The sequence below is a fragment of the Coturnix japonica genome, chromosome 1 (genome assembly GCF_054131305.1).
Source record: "Coturnix japonica strain WE chromosome 1, WE-NBRP24, whole genome shotgun sequence".
NCBI classification, from domain to species: domain Eukaryota; kingdom Metazoa; phylum Chordata; class Aves; order Galliformes; family Phasianidae; genus Coturnix; species Coturnix japonica.
The window spans coordinates 120,977,261-120,998,693 of NC_140663.1; the positions used below are offsets into that span (position 1 = coordinate 120,977,261).

The following is a 21,433-nucleotide window of genomic DNA, read 5'->3' on the forward strand; positions in this document are numbered from 1 at the left end:
GTAAAACTTTTGAATGCTCAGTGTGAAGTTTAATGTTAAGGAAGCTAATTGTTTTATTATCCACTGATTTATTTTTTTGTTGTTGTTGGGCTTTTTTTTTTTGCTTGTTTTGTTAATAGGTCCGAACAAGTTAATAGAGAGCAGGCCATCAGTATTATCGAAGTTTCTTCCTGGTGGGTCTGGACAGGAGCTAGGAAACACCAGCAGCTCAGAAGGTGAAAAGGATTCTCCACCGCCCGAGTGGGACTCTGTGCCGCTTCACAAAGCTGGCAGCTGTGAGTAATCACTGGAGGATGACAGAATTAGTCTCCTGCAATGCATATCTGTAGGCAGGCTTGATCTGTTTTTAGCCTAGCTTTTATTCCCTGCATATCTATGCTCCCATTATCTGCAGTAAGCTTGATATCTGTAGCATCCGGTACAGGTTGGGAGATTTGAACACCACATGAGCAGAATGTTGCTCATTCCAGTTTTTCAGAAACTGATGAGGAATTGAGAATTACTGCTTGAATTACTCCCTCTTTTTCTGCAGCCAAAGTTGAAATTAATTAGATGATCCCTCCTTGAGAAGAAACACTGAAAGCACCTTATTGCAATGGGTAGGATAGAGCACTATTACAAGTTTTTTGTTTGCACTGTAAGGCCTTGATGAGAAACAAGTCATTTTCCTCTTGGCTGCATGTGATCATAAAGTTCGCCCTCCCCACAACTCTTGCTTAGGCTAGAAGTTCCATTCTTCTGTACAAATCAGTTCATGCTTTCATCGAAATAGTCTCACAGTAGTCAGTAAAGCTGAATAGTAGTAGGTGAATATAAGGAAGGAGCTGCTGCTTTAGTGACTGGGAACAGTCTTTGAAATAATTCTTCAAACAGAATTTATTGCAGAGTATGAGTAGCCATCATCTTAAAGTAATACTACATGAGAGTCTTCTGTGTTTCTTTATATAGCTACAGACAACCTTTATAAACTCTCTCTACAAACCATGAACGCAGATGCTTTCCTGAAACAGCGACAGCCCTCACCTACGCCTGCCTCTCCATCTCCTCCTCCTCCTCCTGCATCCTTAGCTTTTGGGCCACGAGGAGGTACCTACAGCAGCATTGTGAACAGCAGCTGCAGCAAGTGAGTTCAGATCTGTACCTCCTACTAATTTCACAAGCACAGAATGCTTGAGGAACCAGTGTGCTTTGATATGGCACATCTCTCTTTTCTCGTACCCATTTCCTCTTCCTCTGTAAACTGCTTTTTTGCAGATATTGTGCATAGTGTAGAGTGCTATTTATGTTTTGGGGAAGTGCACTACAACTTGCTAGATTACAGAAATGTGCACCTACATAAACTGTTGAACTACTGCTAGTGTTTTTATGAATACAGGATTAAATTATTGCTTGTTTATCAAAGTACTGAAGTCTAAAACCATAAACTTTTTTTTTTTTTTCCCCCTCCCACTTTTTTCCTCCCCTTAAAGTGAAACAAAAAGCAAGCAGCCCAGTGGTACCAAACACAAGCTGGCAAAGGCAGCTTCTCTTCCAGGAAGGAATGGAAACCCTACTTTTGCTGCTGTTGCTGCAGGTTATGACAAGAGCCCAGGTACTGTACCAGCCTGGCTTAATAAATACCTCTGAGTATTTGAGCTCTGCAGAGAGGGACCAGGGTGTCCTGGTGGAGTACTGTATCCAGTTCTGGGCTCCCCAGTACAAAAAAGACAAGGATCTCTTGGAAAGAGTCCAGCGGAGGGCCACAAAGATGGTGACGGGCCTGGAGCATCTCCCTGTGAAGAAAGGCTAAGTGAACTGGGTCTATTTAGCCTTGAGAAAAGACTGAGAGGAGGGGACCTGATCCAGGCCTATAAATATCTGAGGTGTGGGGGGCAGAGTGGTGAGGCCAGACTCTTCATCAGTGTGTGGAGACAGGACAAGGGGAAATGGCCAGAAACTGGAACATAGGAAGTTCCGCATGAATGTGTGCAAAAACTTCTTTACAGTGTGGGTGACAGAGCACTGGAACAGGCTGCCCAGGGAGGTGGTGGAGTCTCCTTCTCTGGAGATATTCAAGACCCGCCTGGACGCCTACCTGTGCGACCTGGTGTAGGGAACCTGCTTTGGCAGGGGGGTTGGACTCGATGATCTCTAGAGGTCCTTTCCAAACACTACAATTCTGTGATTCCAGAATATTTGGTCAGGCTGGTCAGTTGTTTTACTTCTGCCTCATTTTAGATTTATTGTTGCAGGTGGCAGTGGCTTACCAAAGGTTCTCCCAACAAAGACAGAAGTTTCCAGCAATGTCAGCATTTCCCACACAGTTGTTGACAGTGATGGCTCTGACAGGTAAATTTTTATACCTCTTGGAAATACCTGAGCTCTTAGAAAAGAGCCTATAAGGAAATAGTGGCATTTTGAAGGCAGTGAATGGAGTTTATTCTGTTTACGAGTTCTGAATGTTTATTTTTTGTGAATCTCTCAGAAGGGGAGGAAGTGACATTCTGGATATGATGGGGACTTCCACTCTCATTCCTAGTACCACAACAATCTTGTGTCCTCTGGGCATCCAAAGAAGGAGGCCTCAGCTTGGCTCTTTCATTATTTAGTAGTATGTACCAAGGTGACTCAAAATAATTCACAGGCAGGATTTTGCGCTGTACAGCAATACCTGTCACTCTGTTTTAACTCTGAAACCAGGACAACAGCAGGACTTCAAGTTCTGAGTAGAAGTAGCCATGCTCAGTTGTATTCCTCAGTGCAGTGGGGATTTCTGCTTTTTTCTGATCACGCTGCCTTTTTTGTTAGATTTTGGCTGTGCGTGTCTCTTAAGTGGTGTCTTGTAGCTTTTCTGAAGTAGGACTGAGATTTGAAATCGAGTTCCAATATACAAAGGAACTGCTTTTCTGTGCAAGATTTGTGGGTCAGTTCTTGGATTGTTTTTGTAAATATTTAACATCAGTCCCAGTTAACCAATCTGTATTTTCAAGAAACTTATCCACAAGCTAAAATGTGAGCATTTGTTTGCCTTCTCAGCAGTTCTAAGCTTGCTCTGCTTGTCAAAAAGCTGTGCTGCATCCTGGAGCCTGCGAGGCTTCTGAAAAACAGAGCTGCTCTTTGTGAGACTGTGTTAATGCATGTTTCTTTCCCATTACTCCTTCCTATTTAGTTCGGGTTTGTGGAGTCCTATCAGCAACCCCAGCAGTCCTGACTTCACACCTCTCAATTCATTCTCTGCATTTGGACATTCTTTTAACTTAACTGGAGGTGAGTGTATTTTTTTCAAATATTTTCAGTACTAAAATACAGGTAAAGAAATGGTGTATTTCCATTCCACTCTTCTAAGTACAGGTTCTGTTCCCACACCTGTGCCCCGAAAGGATCACTGTATAGGAAAACACTTCATAGTTTGGTGGTGTACTCTGTGTTTCAGCCCAGAGTGTTGGTGGAAAGTCTTAGGTGTTGTTTGGCTGGAAACAACTGCTTTAGAAGTTTCTCGGTTTCAGAAGAATCTCTCTATATTTCTTTTCTCACTGTCTGTTCTCACTATTTTCCTCCCCTTCATCCTGCCCCTGAAGCTTTACAGTAGGTCTCAGAAGTGTGCTATGAAACCTGTGGTTTCCTGAACACCTCATGCTTGCATAAACCCATTGCTATATGCGTGATGCAACTGCCCATCCTTCATGTTGCTTTCCTCTTGTGTTTTCATCTAGTGTTTGTGTAGCTCTATGATGAACTGATGCATATTAACCATCCATTAATTCCTATATTTAGATAGGTAAACTTTCTGTAAGTGGCTATTGAGATGAGGCCTTGACGTAGGCAGGCTATATTATGGGGCACAGATGCTCTACATAGCTGAGGTAGATTCACGTACTATGACTGAGGATGCATGGCATTTTTTAAGGTGTCTGCAAAAGATCAGTAAACAAAACAAGCTTCATGCAGCATCTGCATGCCATTGGATTGGGTGTCTACTGAAAAATATCTGGGGTCTGCTTTCACTTTGTCTGCAATACTTGACTCCAGTGACTCTGAGGGGTGGCAATAAGGTGCCTGGGATCAGTTCTGTGTGCAGGCACCATGTGAACCATGAGCACAGATGCTGTCCTTCCTTCTCTTAGTTGAGACAGGGCTAGCCTGCCTAGGCTGGGCACAGCTCGTACCACATCCCCTGTCAGGAGTCACCTGGGAAGAGAGTGCTGCACTCCTGAGAGGCTGCTTCAGCACAATCACCTCCTGCAACCACAGTGAACTTGCTGTGCTGAACTAGCAGGATTTGCAGTATTGCTGTGTTTCTACCAGATTCTTTATTTGCCTTTGCATGAATGGTTTCCGAGATACTTCATTCAGTATCAACCTGTGGAATTATTTCTACGTGCAGAACTTTTCTCCTCACTGTAATCATGATTCTAAATTTGTAGCCACTGCCCCATACAGGGCAAGTGAGCTGAGGTCTGTGTTTGTGCCTGACCTTTTCTAATCTGTTCTCCTTGTGCAGCAGGACCTGACAGAAAAACATGGGGACAGTGGACTATGCAAGTCTGCTGATGTTCATGAACAAGGAGAAACAGTAACGTGCTCAGATTGATTTCGTTTTATTTTTCAGAGGTTTTTAGCAAGCTTGGTTTAGCTCGACCTGCTTATGGGCAGGATGTTCAGAGAAACTGGAGTGAGTTCAATCATGTTCCGTCATCCATCTGGGACCCTTCAGCTACAGACTCCATACCCTCTTGGCCAACAAGCTCAAGCTCACCAACTCATACAACTGCAGTGAGTATTTGATGCAAATACATTGTCTTGTTACTGTTACTAACCTGTTCACTATCCGCTATATCATTTTATTTAGAGATTTTTTTAAATTTAGATGAAAAAGGTCAGCTGAGTGCTAATAGTTCCATGAATTTAAGTTGCAGTGGCTTTTGGACAGTGAGCTGTTAGTCTGCTTGCCTGCAGATGATGATGGAATTTGTGATGAGAGCACTTACAGCCACGTGTTCTATTTCCACATGCTTAAGACATTCTGCTCCTGTGTTGCTGCTGTCACTTCTAGTTTGATGGACAGATGCAAAATAACCAATGTGATAACTTTCCTATTTTGATTCTTCTTGCTGAATCCAGCATGGCACCTCATTGTAAATTAACATAAGGTCTGAAACCCAAAAAACTCAAGTGTATTCTTTCCAGCTTAGAAATAACAACAGATGACTGAGCTTAAGTAGAAGCATTTAAACTAACTGCTAATTCTGATGGAGGCCTTAATGAAAGGGGAGAAAAAACAACAGAACACCAAACACATTTAGACTGTAGCAAAGCTCAATCATCCTTATACCTTTGCATCAGAAGAAAACTTGCAGCATAGTAGTTGTTTTCACTGCAAGGGGAAATCATTCTTCATCTTTTCTTCTGAAATGTTTCTGTGGTAAGAGGTGCTATCTATGTCACCCAGTTGCATTTGCTGACCCTTCTCTTGCCGTGTGTTTAAAACTTCAGTTTTAACGTTACTGTGTGAAACTGTGTACATAGTGTGCATCATTAGTAACATCGCTAGATATAAAAAGGAGACACTGTTGCTTTTACTTGCATAGAGGGCAGATTTCTCATACCATAGAAGGAAGAGCTGGGGACAACCAGAACAGTCTCTCTAGCTGACAGCTTGTGTCCTAGCCACTTATGAAAGCTACCTGGAATTGTGCTTCAGGAAGGACTGAGACAGAAGCCGAGTAAATGATATAGAAGAATTTTTAGTCTCTGCTTTTAAATGATTCTGAGGAGGGGAGAGAAAAAAGGCATTTTTGAAGTGATTCAAGGTCACAAAAAGCAGCCAACAGATGGAAATGTTCAAGGTCTTTTTAAATGACAGTGTTTTCTCAATGCTTGTGGTGGGCCAGAATAGGAAACCTTTGCTATTCCTGCAAGTGAATACAAGATAAGAAGGCAGGTACCTGACCAGGGCTTGTGCATTTCCTCTTTCTGGTACAAGAGCCAAATCTCTTCCTGCAAACAGTAGTTGTATAGTGGCTAACAGTAGTTGTATAGTGGCTCCTAGACTACCTTCTTTTCTAGGAAGGATTTTGGGGAAGTTGACTTTATCATTCTCAGTCCTCTTGCTTTCCCATTTTATGCACAACTCTTTGCTTCTGTACTAAATAGCATTTGACTTCTGCATCTCATCTCCCCTTGAGCCTTGCTGCATTGGTACTACTCCTCATCAGGTTTCTTTCTCATGACAGCGTCTCCATTTTCCTACATGTAGTTCTGTCTTTGGGACTCTTTGTGCCACAAGCCCTGAAAAGGAGTTGCTGTCTGTCAGATACTGCTCTGCCAATCCTTTTCTTGTTGCTGCTGCTACTTCATGAGCAATTGCCACTCTCCTAAGTGCTTTTTGGGATACTCTGGAATAGTTCCTGGCTCTTTCGCCCATAGCAAGAAATAGAGTGGATTTTAGTGTGTTAGGGATGCTGTCTGAGCAGCAGCTGAGTGTTTCTTGCTGTAGGCTTAGCAGTCTAGTGCTTGTATAGCTTAAATGTGACCATTTAGTTATGTAACAGTTGGAAACCGTGACCCTGGTTTAACTCCACATCCCAGTGACATTGGACAGTCAGAATGATGCTGGCTCATTGTACGCTCAAAATTCCTATCCACCTCTTTGCATTAAGTTCTTTGAGGGGTCTTTGCTGATGTACTATTGTCTAGTCAGTTTCAGATAAGGCTGAAAGTGTCTTTTCCATTCCAAGGGAGAAAAAAATAAAATCCTGAAATGAAGGCATCTTCAGAGTTCACCCTATTTGCTTTCTAAAGAGGTTTTTATTTTAACTGTCAGGTGCACAGCACACCAATAGCAGTTAACCTTTAGTGTTTACCTAAACTGGGCCTTGTTCAGTTCTGCATGGGATCTTCTGGGCTTGTCGTTCCTGTCCATCCATCCCAAACTCATGTGTTAGGTCACAGTGCAGATGCCACTGCTCTGCAACACCGTTTGTCTGAGAGGCTTGTAGAGCCAGGGGCAGAGTCACTGGTACCACCAAATGGCCCTTGTACCATTGCTTCTCTCTTTAACTGGTCAGCTTACGGATAGGAAAAAAAAAATGCATATATTGGGAATATGGGGAGATACTGTGGGCTCGAACATGTGAAGGTTCAGACAAACTGTGTGATTCTTTCTTTTTTTTTTTTTTAACAGATAAGTGTGAATACAAGGAGATAGGTTTGCAAGTTGTCAAAAAGGATTAAAGATCACCACCACTTTGCATTACAGCTTGAATTTTGTCTTTATTTATCCATCTTGCTCAAACTAATTTAATGTGGCTGATGCTTTTTGACCCTTGAATACCAGTACTGTTTAAATTAGTAATAGCATGGGGATGTATAAGCCCAAATGAAAACAGCTTAAAAGCCTGTAATGTAATTGCACTCTGTAGCCCATTCAGTTCGTAGACACATTTGGTGATCGTTAGCATGGTTCCTCTGGGCAAGGTCTAGTAAAGGTAGTTCAAAACTGTGTGTCACAGCGGAGGGCTGGAAGGGCTTCTACAGCAGGCTTGTTTTTTTTTCTAGATACTTTCAAAGGGGCTGTAATAATAACAGTAATAAAGAAAAAGCTGACAGCAGAGATTAGTTACCTGGCAGCTACTGACACAGCTCTGTCTTTACCGCAGTCGATCCTTGGCAACCCGAGCGGCCTGTGGTCCACCACTCCATTCAGCAGTTCCATCTGGTCAAGTAATCTCAACAGTGGCCTTCCCTTCACCACTCCAACAAATGCCTTGTCAGGTATTGATCTCATGGGTAATGAAAACTCCTCGCCGCCTCCTCCTCCATCCACTGCTGCCACCGTTGCCAATCCCGCTGAAGACATGGGACAGACCTACAATCCTTGGAGAATTTGGAGCCCAACAATTGGAAGAAGAAGTTCAGATCCGTGGTCTAATTCACACTATCCTCACGAAAACTGAAACCCAAAGCTAAGCGAAAGGAAAGAACTTTAATCCAGGTGGTGATACGATTCTGAATGCAAATTTTTGAACCATCGTTTTCAGGCATTTGTTGGTCATGGCTATTTTTTCCCCTCTCTCTTTCCCTCCCCCCCAGTCACACTTTCATCACTTGCTCCTTTTTAAAGTCTATCCCGCAATATGGTAGTGTGAGATTACAGATAAGCTTGGAAAAAGTCTGGGTGTGGCCGTAAATCCAACCTACAGCCAAAGCCTGTAAATCTGGACAGTTTCACTGCTTCCTATTTCACCATCTGCCATTGCTACGTAAGAGGCAGTTTGAGCTACAGAATGGTCCTGGCATGCAATACTTTTATGGAAGCACCGGTTTTGATTTTTAAAGTCTTTTTTTTTTTTTTCCAGTATTACCCTCCAGGTTCTAATTTAAAAACAAAAAAAAAGAGGGAAAAAAAAAGGCACTTTGTGCTAAAATGCAGAGTATTTTTTTAAAAATAAGGCTGTCTTTGTTAACACAGGTTCTAAGAATGTTAAAAGAAAAAAAAAAAAAAGAAAAAAAAAGAAAAATTCCACAGCAGAACCAACACAGAACCTTAACAGCAAAAAGGCTGAATGTAAGAGCATTCTGTTGAGACTGTAATACACTTTCTGTGCTCTTTGTACATTTGTAAACCTGAATGCATTTTTAAGTTGAAGTGAAATGCACACAGCCAAGACTTGTGGAACAAAACAAGATACCCCGTGCATTTCTTATGGCTACAACTTTGGGTTGTACTTTAAAATAAATACTGCTTTTTTCAACATCTGCCTACTGCAGTTTTGTCTTCCCTGTGTTATCTCAACTTGCAGATGCACTCGGTGCTGGGAACCTTCAGGTCAAAATCTACTGTGCTCAGAGCCTGTATGGACAGAAACCTCCCTGCCGATTAAAACCAGCATCCTCAGCTGTGTGAGTTTGTATAGCATCTGATATGTTGTCTTCAGGGTTACATAGTGCATTGATGCCACCTACTTGAAGACTTGCTGGATAGCACTAACAGGCAAGTCTCGGTGACTGAATACGTTCATCTGTGCTAATGCTGAGTGAAAGTGGAGTCCTTCGGTTACAAGAAAGCAGCAATACTGTTAGTGAGACAAATTCACTTGTTGTTCGGTGGCACTACTCCAGATTTACAGCAGATTTTTATCAGAATCCATTCTTTTAATGAGAGCATTTAATTTTGCTATAAGGAATTCTGTATACAGGAAAATATAAGGGTTGACTATTGAGACTCATCATTTTTCCATCTAGCATTAAGTAAACCGAATCTCCCCGTGTGCTGGGTCGCTGTTCTCTTGCTGTCACCAGCAGCTGCACAAGGTGTGGATCTCTGAAGTGGGCATTTCTAAGATCTCCTTTGTTCTTCAAATGTGGATATTTCTAGAACCGTGTGAGATAATGAAACGCTCAGTGTGGGTTTATATGGAATTTCCTTTTGAGTGACTGGGCAAACAAGTCTCTTCCTGCGTGCAAACTACAAGAGTTAGTTATGCTACTGACATGCCAGGGCCTGCTGTGCTGCGGGATGGAGCTGGGGGAGATAACAGAGCAGTAAGTTCAAGCCGAAAGCGGCTGCTGAAGTTAATGTAATGTACAGCCCTATTTCCCCAGCAGCTCTTTATAAAGGATTTGATTCCAATGGAAGATATAAGCAGAAATGAATTCTAGTGCTACTATTCAGTGGCCTGAGCAGTTGTGAAGAAAGGAAATAACTTCTGCTTTGAAAATCTCCCTTTGAACAAGACAAGGCAACGTATCTGATTGAGATTTTTGCCCCCTTCTGTGTGAGCCGTTCCCTTGTGTTAATGCAAACAACCTTTGCTGCCTTCACAGTACTCTCAGTCCTTGCTTTTGAAAAGCTTTTTTATTTATTATTTATGGTCTGGAGGCAAAACAACCCAAAAGTTTGAGATCTCTATCAGGTCATTTTCAGTTTTGTAGGAGAGACAGCACGGAGTCATTCACCACTTAAAGGAAAGCCCTAGGCCAAAAGCTTCCTATCCTGACTATCTGCTCTTCCTTTTCTCCACACCAAGTTGGCTTTGGAGAGTTAAAGTCATTCAAGAGTATCCTTGAATCCGGAAGTTCCTATGCTGTAGTTAGTGGGATGAAAGTACAGCATAGGAAGTTCCGCATGAATGTGTGCAAGAACTTCTTTACGGTGAGGGTGACGGAGCACTGGAACAGGCTGCCCAGGGAGGTGGTGGAATCTCCTTCTCTGGAGATATTCAAGACCCGCCTGGACGCCTACCTGTGTGACGTGGTGTAGGGAGCCTGCTTTGGCAGGGGGGTTGGACTCGATGATCTCTAGAGGTCCCTTCCAACCCCTACAATTCTGTGATCCTAAGCGGGTTCCTTGAGGATGAGCTGCCCTAAGAAACACAGAGCACGCAGCCCTTCTGATAATTTAAATCATTCTCCTTAATTCAGAGCACTGTCAGGGGCAGACTACCCTGAGTCAGCTTTTCTCTTCCAGACCCGGAAGCTGCTGGGAATACAAAGTTCCCAGCAAAGAAGAAAAATAATTACCATACATTTGCCTTAATTATTTTGGTGCTCTAAATGGCATTTCTATTCTGCCAACTCTAAGCAAATCAACTCTAAAAGCCTGCAGGGTTCCTGCTCTGTTTTGAAACCTGAAAGCCTGAACTGGGTAAGTGTGTCCCTAATGTGTTTAGTTGGCATTAGAATCATAGACTCACCAAGGTGAGGAAAGATTTCTAACATCTCCCAGTCCATCCATCCACTTACCACCACCATTTCCCATCTATGAAAACTTAGGATGAACCACTATAACAGCAGATGGGTCTGGATAGAGCCCTGATGTGGGACTTTCAGCGTAAGTACCAGAGCCTGGCAAATACTCTGTGACAGAAGTAACAAGCAGAGCTGCTTCCCGGCAGTGAAGCGGCACAGTCAAATTACACTGGAATTTTCCAATGGGCTGCATAACCATGTATCAGCTGCTGCACCTGAGGGGTGAAATCAAAAGTACATGAGCATTGACTTGCATGGGGTAAGAAACTGCCTTTCACTGAAGGGATTTCACTCAGTGATGCTTTATGCTGAGTGTAACTCTGACTTGGCCTGGTCTGGTTCACCACCCTGTAATTTGGAGCAAGTTTTCTCAGCTTCAGTATTTCGGCCTTGTGAGCCAGTGAGTCACAGAACAAAGAGCAGCTGAGGCTGGGAATGGCCCAGCTCTGTGCTGTGCTCGCCACTAACAGCAGGGCCTTCACTAAGCTCATTTAAACAGGTTTTGCTTCAAAATGGTTTTGCCCAGTGTCTGCTTTCATCCACCACCAGTCAAGGGCAGTGGAGGGGGGAGGGAGGTGCCTCTAGGAAGGAGATCCAGGCTGTCCATTTCTACTTCTGGGGCTAATAAAATAGTCCTGGGGGAAAGAATAAAAAGATGTTCTGTCATGTTTCTTGGGCTTTTTTGGTATGGAGCTGCAGCTGGGTGAAGTCACTTGTGGTTATTTTGGCTTAGTTACAAGGCAGTTGCTGGGAAGCACGTGTCCACCAAGGGGGCAAGTATCGGGACAGTTCCTGCTCTACCCGGTGTCATTCGCTGGCCCATTCCCAGAGTTATTTTCAGGGAAGAAAATATTCACCAGGCTCAGAGGCACCAGCCTGTTCTGTGGCAATGCAGGAGGGCAACAGGAGGCAGGGGATGGCTCCCTCTCAAAATGGGAATACCTGGAAGCTTCAGTTTAAAAGGCTGGAGCACCTCCTGTACGAAGACAGACAGACTGAAGGAGCTGGGCTTGTTCAGCTTGGAGAAGTGAAGGCTGTTGGGTGACCTCATTGCAGCCTTTCAGTACCTAAAGGGAGCCTATAAACAGGAGAAGAGCCAACTCTTTTCAGCGGTAGATAATGGCAGGACAAGTGGAAATGGTTTTAAGTTGAAGGATGGAAGGTTTAGGTTGGATGTCAGGGGAAGTTCTTTACTATGAGAGTGGTGACGTGCTGGAACAGTTTGTCCAGAGAGGCTGTGGGTGGCACTTTACTGTGCTTTGCTGCTTTTTTGTGTGTTTAAAACAGAGACCGCGTGTGCAAAATGCACAGATGTGATCAGTAGAGTAACATTAACCCACAGGGGGAAATAAAATCCCTGTAGATTTTGGGGAATTCGGGTTAGAGCAGCAAATCGGAGCGCGTTTTTTTTCCTAGCACGATGCACCCGAGTGAAGCAATTCTTTGTGCTCGGTCCTAATGCTCAGCTCAACAGCACCGCTGCGTGGCTCGGGAGATCACAGCAGTTCCGATGGCCCCAGTTTCCTCCCCGATTCCTCCTGAAAACTTGGGGGGTAAAAATCAGCATTACTTTCCCCCACCACACGGGTGGGAGGGGCCGGAGCCTGCCCGGGAATGGGCTCTGCACAGCTCCGTCACCCTCACTGTAAATATGTTTTTCTTCATGTTCATATGGAACTTCCCTATGTTCCAGCTCGTGTCTGTTAGCCCTTATCATGTTGCTGGGCACCACTGAAATGAGCCTGACCTAAAAGAGCCTGGTCCCATTGGTCCCATCCACTTGACACCCACCCATTAGATATTTATAAGCACTGATAAGACCAGCCCCCCCTCCTCAGTCTCCTCTTTTCAAGGCTGGACAGCCCCAGGACTCTTGGCTTTTCCTCATACAGGAGATATTCCAGGTCTCTAATCATCTTTGCAGCCCTAAAGACGTGTTCACTAAGCTGCCTGATTTTGTCCTCTGATGACAGCTGAGTAAGAGACATGTAAGAGACCTCTGAGATCACCTATTCCAACCATCAGCCCACCCCCACCATGCCCACTGCCCACATCCCTCGGTGCCACATCCACACGGCTCTTGAACACCTCCAGGGACGGTGACTGCACCACCTCCCTGGGCAGCCCCTCAGGAGGCATCAGCTCCTGGGGCATACAATACAGTCACCCAGCTCCAAGAGAAGGGCTCTGAATGACTGCTGAGCTGGTGGACGTGCCTAGAGGACAGGGGCTGTGACAGAGAATGAGCCAGGTGAAGAATTATTGACAATCTCCTCTTTTACTTGAGTAATTCAGTGTATCTGCTAACAGGAATGAAACGACTGATACAGGAAACAAGTTTTATTGCAGCCACAAACCACATCTCACGGTGTGCTGTAGTCACCTACCTCCAGAGACCATCCCCACACAGATGTCACAGTCTTATCTTCATCCAGAAAGCTCACTTGCAGGAAAAGATCTAGAAGTTGCATGAAACTCTTCAGAATATGGGCAAGAAATTGAGACAAATCCAATGTACTCGCATAGTATCCACAGCCCAAAGGCTATGAAGGTGTGAATAGCGTCACAGCGCTTAAAAAAGCGCACTGATGTTTCTCATATTTTGCTTTGTGTCCTCTTTGCATTATATTAAAGGAATCTTTCTTCCACAAGAAAGAAACCGATTGTTTTTCCATCCGTAAGGAGCCCTTCCACTTGGGCATTACTCTGCATTTTATGCTTGGCAGCATATCAAGACATCCCTTTGTAATCAGAGTGGTTGCATTGGTGGTCACACGCTGTAGCTGCACGTGGGCTGGGTGGTTTGTGGATCAAGGTCAACTTATCCCTACTGAACAGCAGCAACCAGCACTGCTGTAGGCATGCGCTGACTGAAGGGCAAAGCACGCCAAGCCCAGCAACCTGAAAGTGCCTATTAGTTTGCCCAGCAACCTGAAAGTGCCTATTAGTTTACCCAAGAAAGCAACAGAAGTGAGCCACCTCGTTACTCTTTTGTCAGTTCTTTATTGGTATTCATCCTAAAGACTAGCACATGTACAGCATACATGGATTGGATGAACTAGGATATATAAAACAGTAGCCATATGTTTATGATATATTAATACTGCCCAAAACCAAATAAATAAAAATATTTCAATGCACAAAGCTTGGCAAATACAACTGTGTTGGGACAAAACAGTGTCGTATTATACAATAATTTTACATGTATAAATGAAACAAAAGGCAACTGTGCTGTAAATACTTTCACAGAACATACACAGAACATCCTCGGCAACTCAGGTTTCTTTGTCTTTTTACCTTGGTATGTTTCATGGTTTAAAAAACGTACTTGAAAAAGAACATTAGACAGAAATTCGTTTTACAGTAATCCTTAAGTTTTCGTCTCTCCTGTGCAACAGAAAAGCTTATTTCAGCCTTGTGAAGTGTCCCGTGTGGATTTCAAGTTTCACAGTTTGTCTTTTTTGTTGGCTGCTCAACACCTCCCCGCTCGCTCCACCCTTCAATAGAAGCCACTGGCGTGCACTGTGCCGATAGCGCTGTACCTGTAACACGGCGGCTGGACAACGTTGGAAATAGGCTAAAATATCCCACTGCTTTAAAGAGGTGAGCAACAACCATGTGCACACAACGCTGGGGAACTTCTGATTCTATCTGGTGTACAAAAACAAGTAAAGGATCACTAAGCTCTAGAGAAGAACTAATGACTGCGGGCCACCATCTAAGAGAGCGGCTCTGCTAACTGCAACCATAGACCTCTTGTTTTCTTCTGAAGCTGAACGCCGGAAGAAGACTTTTAGTGTAACCATACAGGACTTGAACTATTAACTGTGTCTGAAATATACAAAATAAAACTATCAACTCATAAAAACCAAGGGATATCGAGGCTATCGTCCATACAAAAATAAACGCAGCTTTTAATAACGGGCCAGGGGCTGAAGGTTGAGCTGAACTAACAGAATAGCGTCTGAAGAAATCTCGCTGCGATGGCTTTAACCAAGCATTTGTTTGTATATTAAAAAGAACAAAAAGCAACACAACTTTTAAGTGGAGGACGAGGTCTGCAGCTTCCCAAGGGCCCATCCTACTGCAGAAGGAGCTTAGAACTGGGAAAGGAACTACAAATGCATTGAGTTTGCACTGCATTTTTTCTTCCCCCCTCCTAGAATGACTGCAGTAACGCTAACGGCATGGTTCAGCAGAACTGTCTTGGCTGGCTTTATGACACGCTGCTCAGTGTCAGGCTGCTAAAAGCAAAATGCAAAAGCTGCTGGACTTAAAAACCCCCAAACCTACGTGGGAGCAGAATGAATATGACTGATAGAGCAGTGACAGCACAGACAAACATCAGTGGGAGGGAGAAAGAAACCGGAAAACAGCCATATACTTACCTGGCTGTTGCTACTTTCACAAGAACAAATGACCAGCTTCTCTATTCTACAGCTCATAGCCCTCAGAAACCAGAACGGTAGGGCACAAGTGGGCTGAGTGAAGCCAGCCAGGAATGCTTTAATCCTGTTAAGATGCAGAACTTAACACTTAGCTGCTTTTTAAGAACGTATCCTCTACCTTCAAGGCGTCCTTTCAGAGATGACTTCCACGGAGATGTACTGAACCTTTACAAAATGCTATCGAAGCGATAGCCTATCAGGCCTTAGCCTTAGAACACACCTGAGGTTCTCATGCACTGGCACATGAGTTACGTTCCATCACAATGAGCAAAACTTAACAAATGTAACATTTTTGTTAGGCAGTAAGGGGGATGTTGGGTACTTTAAGCATTTTTAAGTTGACAGATACTGATAAGAAACAAACACCCATTTAAAAAATGCAATGCCCCGACATCCTAATGCTTACAATCCAGAAGCAATATAAAAAGCCATGGATAAAGGAGCACACTGATTGATATACACTACCATGGAACACAATGAACACGTCGTAGAGGGGAAGGGCTGGAGGAACTGTCGCTGCCATTAATTGATTAACACCATTATGTTTTGAAACACTTTCTAAATTGGTTAACATTTGCTCAAGTCCTTTTGTGCTAAAAATGACCAGAATTTGTCTTTATCTGGACTGAACTACAAACTGGACCTTGTAGGCCTGGCCTTTTTATGTATTATTCTTTTCATATTTCAAGATGGCACCCTATACACAGTGAAACAATTTATACTCCTGGCTGCTACTGTGCTGATTATTTTTAGTAGTTAAACATCTGTTTCTTGATTGCAATACTGCATCCTGCTGTTATTAAACTGCCTACGGTCCAGTCCCTTTTTATTTACAAAGGTTGGGTTTTACTCTCAGTTTGAAAAAGTGACGAAGAGCTCGGTCTGAAGTCAGCTCAGTGTAGAAAGATGTAGGTGAAGCAGCTGCCTCAATGCCATTCGCAAAGTCCTTGCCCATCCAGGAGGTACCCGGCTATTGCGTGTAGGTAATTATTAAGTAACACAATATCTGCTCATCTTACATACACTGAAGGCTATTTAAATGGGCAGAGTCACCACACTATTCTCAAGCTAAGGTGTCAGAATAACTGTTACTATAGACTCCAATTTGGTAAGTAACATGCTCCATATAGCCTAGTGAGACGTACAGAAAGGTTATTGATCTGGTCTGGAGGACAGAATCATGTATTTAGTCTAGAGTGCAGCCACACGTCTTAATGGAACAGCAATTAAAGGACATAAGATGCTTATGTTTCAACTTTTCCATAAGTTCCTTCTGGAGGCCTGTAATACTTTGGGAAAGCCTTCAGTTGCAGGGAATTAAACGCATACTTGCGACATCCAACATTCTTCATTGTATTTTCTCGCCGACACCCCTCACTGGGGAGAAAAAAAACAAGCACAAAAAAATGACAGCAGTAAAACGGAAAAAAAAATAAAATAAAATTAAAAAAGGAAAAAAAAAAGAAAAAGAAGACTTAAACTAAGATGAAATGAACTGGTTATTTCATAGCATTAACAAAAAGTTGGTTATATTTAATGAGCGCTTAATTAATTTGCCACTGCAAATATTAAAGATGATGACTTCTCATACAATGCTAGTAAGAAGCACACAGAATGGACACATGCTATGTCTGATTGCTAGTTTTGCATTTCTAAAAAGCAGCAGTGCATCTACTGAGAAAGTTCTTTTACAAAGGTTTCATGTATTTCAGGGTACGCTGTTACGGCGTTCACGTGCCTCTTCATTGAACAAGGGATCCCAAAAGATTGCTTAAATGCAGTTCTGCTAATTCATTAGTATGTTATGCTGAAATAGAAAGTCCATCTCTCAACAGGAGCTTTATTTTATTGTTCCCTGTACGCCAACGCTATCAGAACTTACTTAAGGATTAGAGCTGATATAAAAATAATGGCTTTCCAGTTATCTTCGCATGCATAAATTGACTTGAAAACCAACATACTCTAAAATAAACAACCACCAGGAAATGGCAGCTTTGTGTTGGCTGTGTTGACAGCCATCACCCCAATGGAACAAAGCTGTGCAGAATCTGGGAGCCCAGCTTCTACCCAATGCTTTGGTGCAAGTGCCCCACATTACAAAGAGGTTCTGTGCTACAATAAAAATGATTCCACTTATAAGGCTTCTTTACGATTGTAAATCTACTTCAAATCCAAAACAGACATACAAAGAGGAAGCACTGTGTTTTAGATATATATTATAAATCAATTTAGTCTCATGTGAGAATGTGTTCTGATAGAGAACGGAAAGCTAAACATTGATTTAATAGTAAAAGTTCATGGCAAAGTGTACAGTACACAATCTTATGGTGGGAATGTCCCATTAACCCCTTCCTGGAGATGGCTGCAGCAGGTACCAGCTAAACAGAGCCAATCTGACTCACAAGGAGGGTTTGGATTCTGCTTCAGTTTGACAGCTGTCTGCCGCTTCTGATCTCACTGTTCCTCTAATTTCGGTTAATCACATTGACCATAGCCCTGTTACTTACGAACCACCTGGTTTAACTTCATAGAACACTGAACGCTTTCACTGCAGTTAACAGCTTATGTTTGAAATCTGTCTCTCAGTATATTCTGTGGCTGTCCTACAGAATGGATTGTACCTTGTGACACTGTTTAGTGCATTACACATCCCCCAAATACTGCTGCAAATTGATCTGTCAAGGATTGGCAGAAAATATGTTTCAGAGTAGTAATGAAAACATCAGATTTAATTAAAAACACAGGTTGCCAGCTAAGAATTTCGAATTACAAGTGAGAAATTCTGCTCATTTCTCTCCCCGCTGCCTACATTACCCATGTCCCTCTATGGCACAGGCAGCCTACAGTCACAGTGATAAAGATGAACTTCCCTCTTTTGCGTGCTGCAGAGCTTCTGGAGGCACATGAGCTGTAAGCACTGAGTCATTTTAAATCTGAGTCCCAGAATGAAAGCACAGACTGAGCTACAGAAGAAAAAATGAAAACTTGCCCCAACCAAAGGGTAAGAAAAAAACCCATCTCGTTGTCTTCAAAAGGTCTCGGCTTTCACTGTAAGTTAATTTAAAGGTGGTCTTGTCGCACGCCTAATCTTGGCCAACAACAGTAAACAAGCAAAGCTTCATACTGCATTTATAACAGACTTAATAACATCAGGGAGCTCAGTGGGAACACCCCTACTAAAGTTACTTCCACATCTTGGTAGACTGAACCCAGGACACTCACCAGCAAGGCTGCAGTGAACCTAATCACCCTTTACTGCGTAAAAAGTCAACTTTGGTACTCATAGCAAACAAAGCAACCTTCATCAGAAAGAAGAAATGATTTGTACTGAGATGCAGCAGTACTGGACGGCAGCACGGGATGTGGAAACGTCCAATACCATCACACCATGATTTTAAAACCCATGAGCAGTAACGCTTTGCTGCCATTCATTACGATTCAAAACAAATAGGACAAACGCTTAAATATACACATTACTGTCTGTGGGCTTTCTTTACTTTTAAAAACAAAATTGGAAGAATAGTGAGAAGAATATCAGGTGATAGTGTACTGTACAGTCTTCTTTCACGAAGACACAGGAATAACCATGTACTTTATTTAGTTAGAAAAGTTACCAAATTTATTTTAGCCTATTTATTTATTTATTTAAACTAAGCTCTTCTCTTTTTTAAGCGTACCTCCTTCAGGAGCTTTCAAAATACATTACAATTGATAATATAAGCTATAGCTATCTATGTTTTCTGAGCAAGTAAATAATAGTAGAAATTAGAAATCACAGTACTAGCGGAGTTCTCCTTGGTCATCGAGCTCAACATTCTGTCATCTTAGGCACCAAGCAAACTAAATCCCTTTACGAATTTAGCAAACTATGTTAAATGAGGTTAGTTTCTCAATGAACTATTGCTATTGACAAGCACTTCCAGACTACCACATCAACAGAATCCACCACTTTGAACAGGCCTATCCCAGTCAGATGTTAGATACAAATGGCGTCCAACAAATTTCTTCCACAATTGTTCTGCATGACTAAACTAGGCAAATTTCTTCAGTATCGCCATTTTAATAAATACCATCATGTGTTTACCTCTTAAGTCACTATCATCGTCATAATTTATTAAAGCTCTCCAACACTCAAAAATTGATATAACAGTAATATTTAGTCTAGTGTCATTAACAAAAAACCTAATGGAAAACCTCAAGCCCACCTAAATAATGGAGCTAATTACTGCTTTCCTTTCCTCGCCTGAAATACTGTAGACCACCTTCAATAGGATGATACTGACCCTGTTTCAGAATAAGTTATAGAACAAAACACCTGAAACAGACAGTGGATCATTAGCAAGCTCTGCCAATTACATAATCTCGCTAACCAGAAGTCATTACCTTTTTGTCTTTAATATATTACAAAATGCAGACCTATAAATATAGCGAAATAATCCTGCATGCAGCACACTCCAAGTTGTTTTTCAGTGGGTACACTAATCTACTGAAACATACGTAACCACGAGAAAGGAACAAGACTATGGTTCTATAAACTGCATAATAATAGTTTGGATATTATGCTTTGAAATAAAGGTACAAATTTGTTTACTTCTTTAAATAAATTTCTTATAATTTCTTATAAACCCCACCCATATATATATATTTTTATTTTTCTCATCATAGCTTGTAAAAACGAAAGGCAAGATTAGCATACACCCTGCATATATAAAAGATACAAATTCTTTTTGGAGTTCCTTTCTCTGGAATACATGAAACAAGTAACACAAAACTATATTTGGTAAGAGATCTTCAGGCCGGCCAAAGTAACGAGGTAACAGGCCAAATGTCAGACTATGTTACAAGCACTGAAAGCAGAACAGTAATTTAAAGTTTCGATACAATTCCTCTTGATAAAATAATTTGATGTATATTTACAGTTTAGTACAATAGAAACGTAAAATTGTAAGGCATAATAATAATTCTTGGCAGACAATGTTATGACACATTCTTTTGTCCAGCAGGTACCAAGTGGCAATACACGTTCAAGCAATTTTTGTTTTTAACCTTATCTTCACTTGCAACGTAATCTGGCCACCAGGTACGCTATGCTCAGAAACAGCCACACAATCAGTAAATTGGGGCTGAGAGCTAGTAAAGGAATAGAGTAGAGGAGGCTGGGATCTAGTCTGAAATCTCGGATGGGCACCAAGCCACTCAAGTTCTTCTGGGTGACTACCTCCCGTGTTCCAATGCTGTGAAAAGGAAGAAGGTTGGGAGGAGGGAAAATAAAACAGAAAAGAAGGTGGACATGCAAATGAATGCATAAAAAGAGATGGCAACGCAGAGTGGGCAAGAAGATGAAAAAAACATGGAAGAAGCCACAACGAAACCAGAATATGAAGTAAAGAAAAACGGGGAAAACATCTCAAAAATATATATCAGCACAATTACAGATAAAAGGAGAGGGAAAGAGAATAAAAGAGAAAAATAAGAAAGAAGTACTGTAGTCTACTGAAAATAAACACATGTAGGTTGAACATTAATGGTTTTCCATGTTCATTCTTTCAGATTACCGAGCAATATCCCATGCAGCTCTGCCATGCTTCTGCGTGCTGCAAAAAAGTGGAGCTCTGAAAAGCAAGCTGAACATGAATAACCATTGTAGTATTTGACCCTTTCAAACATCTTTCCACGTGAGCTGCAGTGAAATACTTCAACCTCTTAACTAAATGCTCAATATATGAACTAAAATAAACCACAACAAAACAAACAAACAAAAAAAAACCCCAAACCAAACCAGCCACTTGATTTTCTGCTTCAAAATGAATTCAAGTGTGTATTGATGCACTTTTCAAAACGTGTGTTTCTGAAGCACCTCAGTGTACACGTGTGAAGGGAAGATGCTGCACAGCCCACCGCACTGTGCCCCTGATGCTTATGTTGCTTTGAGCACGGGCCTATTCGCTTCCTCGTGTCCAATTCTGTTTTTGGATTAGAGTCTGTCCTCAGAGCTCCAGGGAAAACTTCATACCCCAGATGTACTGACAGTATGATTAAACGAATTAAAAACCAGCAGCGCTATGGATATTTCCCAAGGCTCAGAAACAGTTCAGTATTTTGGCTCAACTGAAAATATGTTTTATCAAAACCAAACATGAGTCCTACACCATTTCTTGAGATGTTTGTATTCAAGATCGAACCAAGCCTTACTTTTTTAGTACAATTACATACATCGAATAAGATCCAAATTAAATGAAAAAAAGGTATTTTTTCAA

At 42.1% G+C, this 21,433-nt stretch overlaps 2 protein-coding genes across 46 annotated transcripts in view; one reads left to right on the forward strand and one right to left on the reverse strand.

The window, feature by feature from the left end:
• TMEM131 (transmembrane protein 131) overlaps positions 1 to 8,732 on the forward strand; it is an 83,128-nt gene extending 74,396 nt beyond the window's left edge. Inside the window, exons 35-41 of the mRNA XM_015850938.3 lie at positions 120 to 275; positions 949 to 1,123; positions 1,470 to 1,591; positions 2,232 to 2,328; positions 3,149 to 3,246; positions 4,589 to 4,752; positions 7,638 to 8,732. Of these exons, the coding sequence (XP_015706424.1) occupies positions 120 to 275; positions 949 to 1,123; positions 1,470 to 1,591; positions 2,232 to 2,328; positions 3,149 to 3,246; positions 4,589 to 4,752; positions 7,638 to 7,934 (1,109 nt within the window). The 3' untranslated portion in view covers positions 7,935 to 8,732. The remainder of the gene's footprint in view (positions 1 to 119; positions 276 to 948; positions 1,124 to 1,469; positions 1,592 to 2,231; positions 2,329 to 3,148; positions 3,247 to 4,588; positions 4,753 to 7,637) is intronic.
• A 4,979-nt stretch (positions 8,733 to 13,711) lies between these two features.
• INPP4A (inositol polyphosphate-4-phosphatase type I A) overlaps positions 13,712 to 21,433 on the reverse strand; it is a 96,842-nt gene continuing 89,120 nt past the window's right edge. For 23 of the 45 annotated variants that reach the window (XM_085532911.1, XM_085532851.1, XM_085532836.1 and 20 more), the window contains one exon: positions 18,778 to 20,410. In XM_085532911.1, the coding sequence (XP_085389037.1) occupies positions 20,230 to 20,410 (181 nt within the window). In that variant the 3' untranslated portion in view covers positions 18,778 to 20,229. Of the gene's footprint in view, positions 20,411 to 21,433 lie in introns of all 45 variants that reach the window. The other 22 variants (XM_085533038.1, XM_085533031.1, XM_085532936.1 and 19 more) reach the window with 2 other exon arrangements.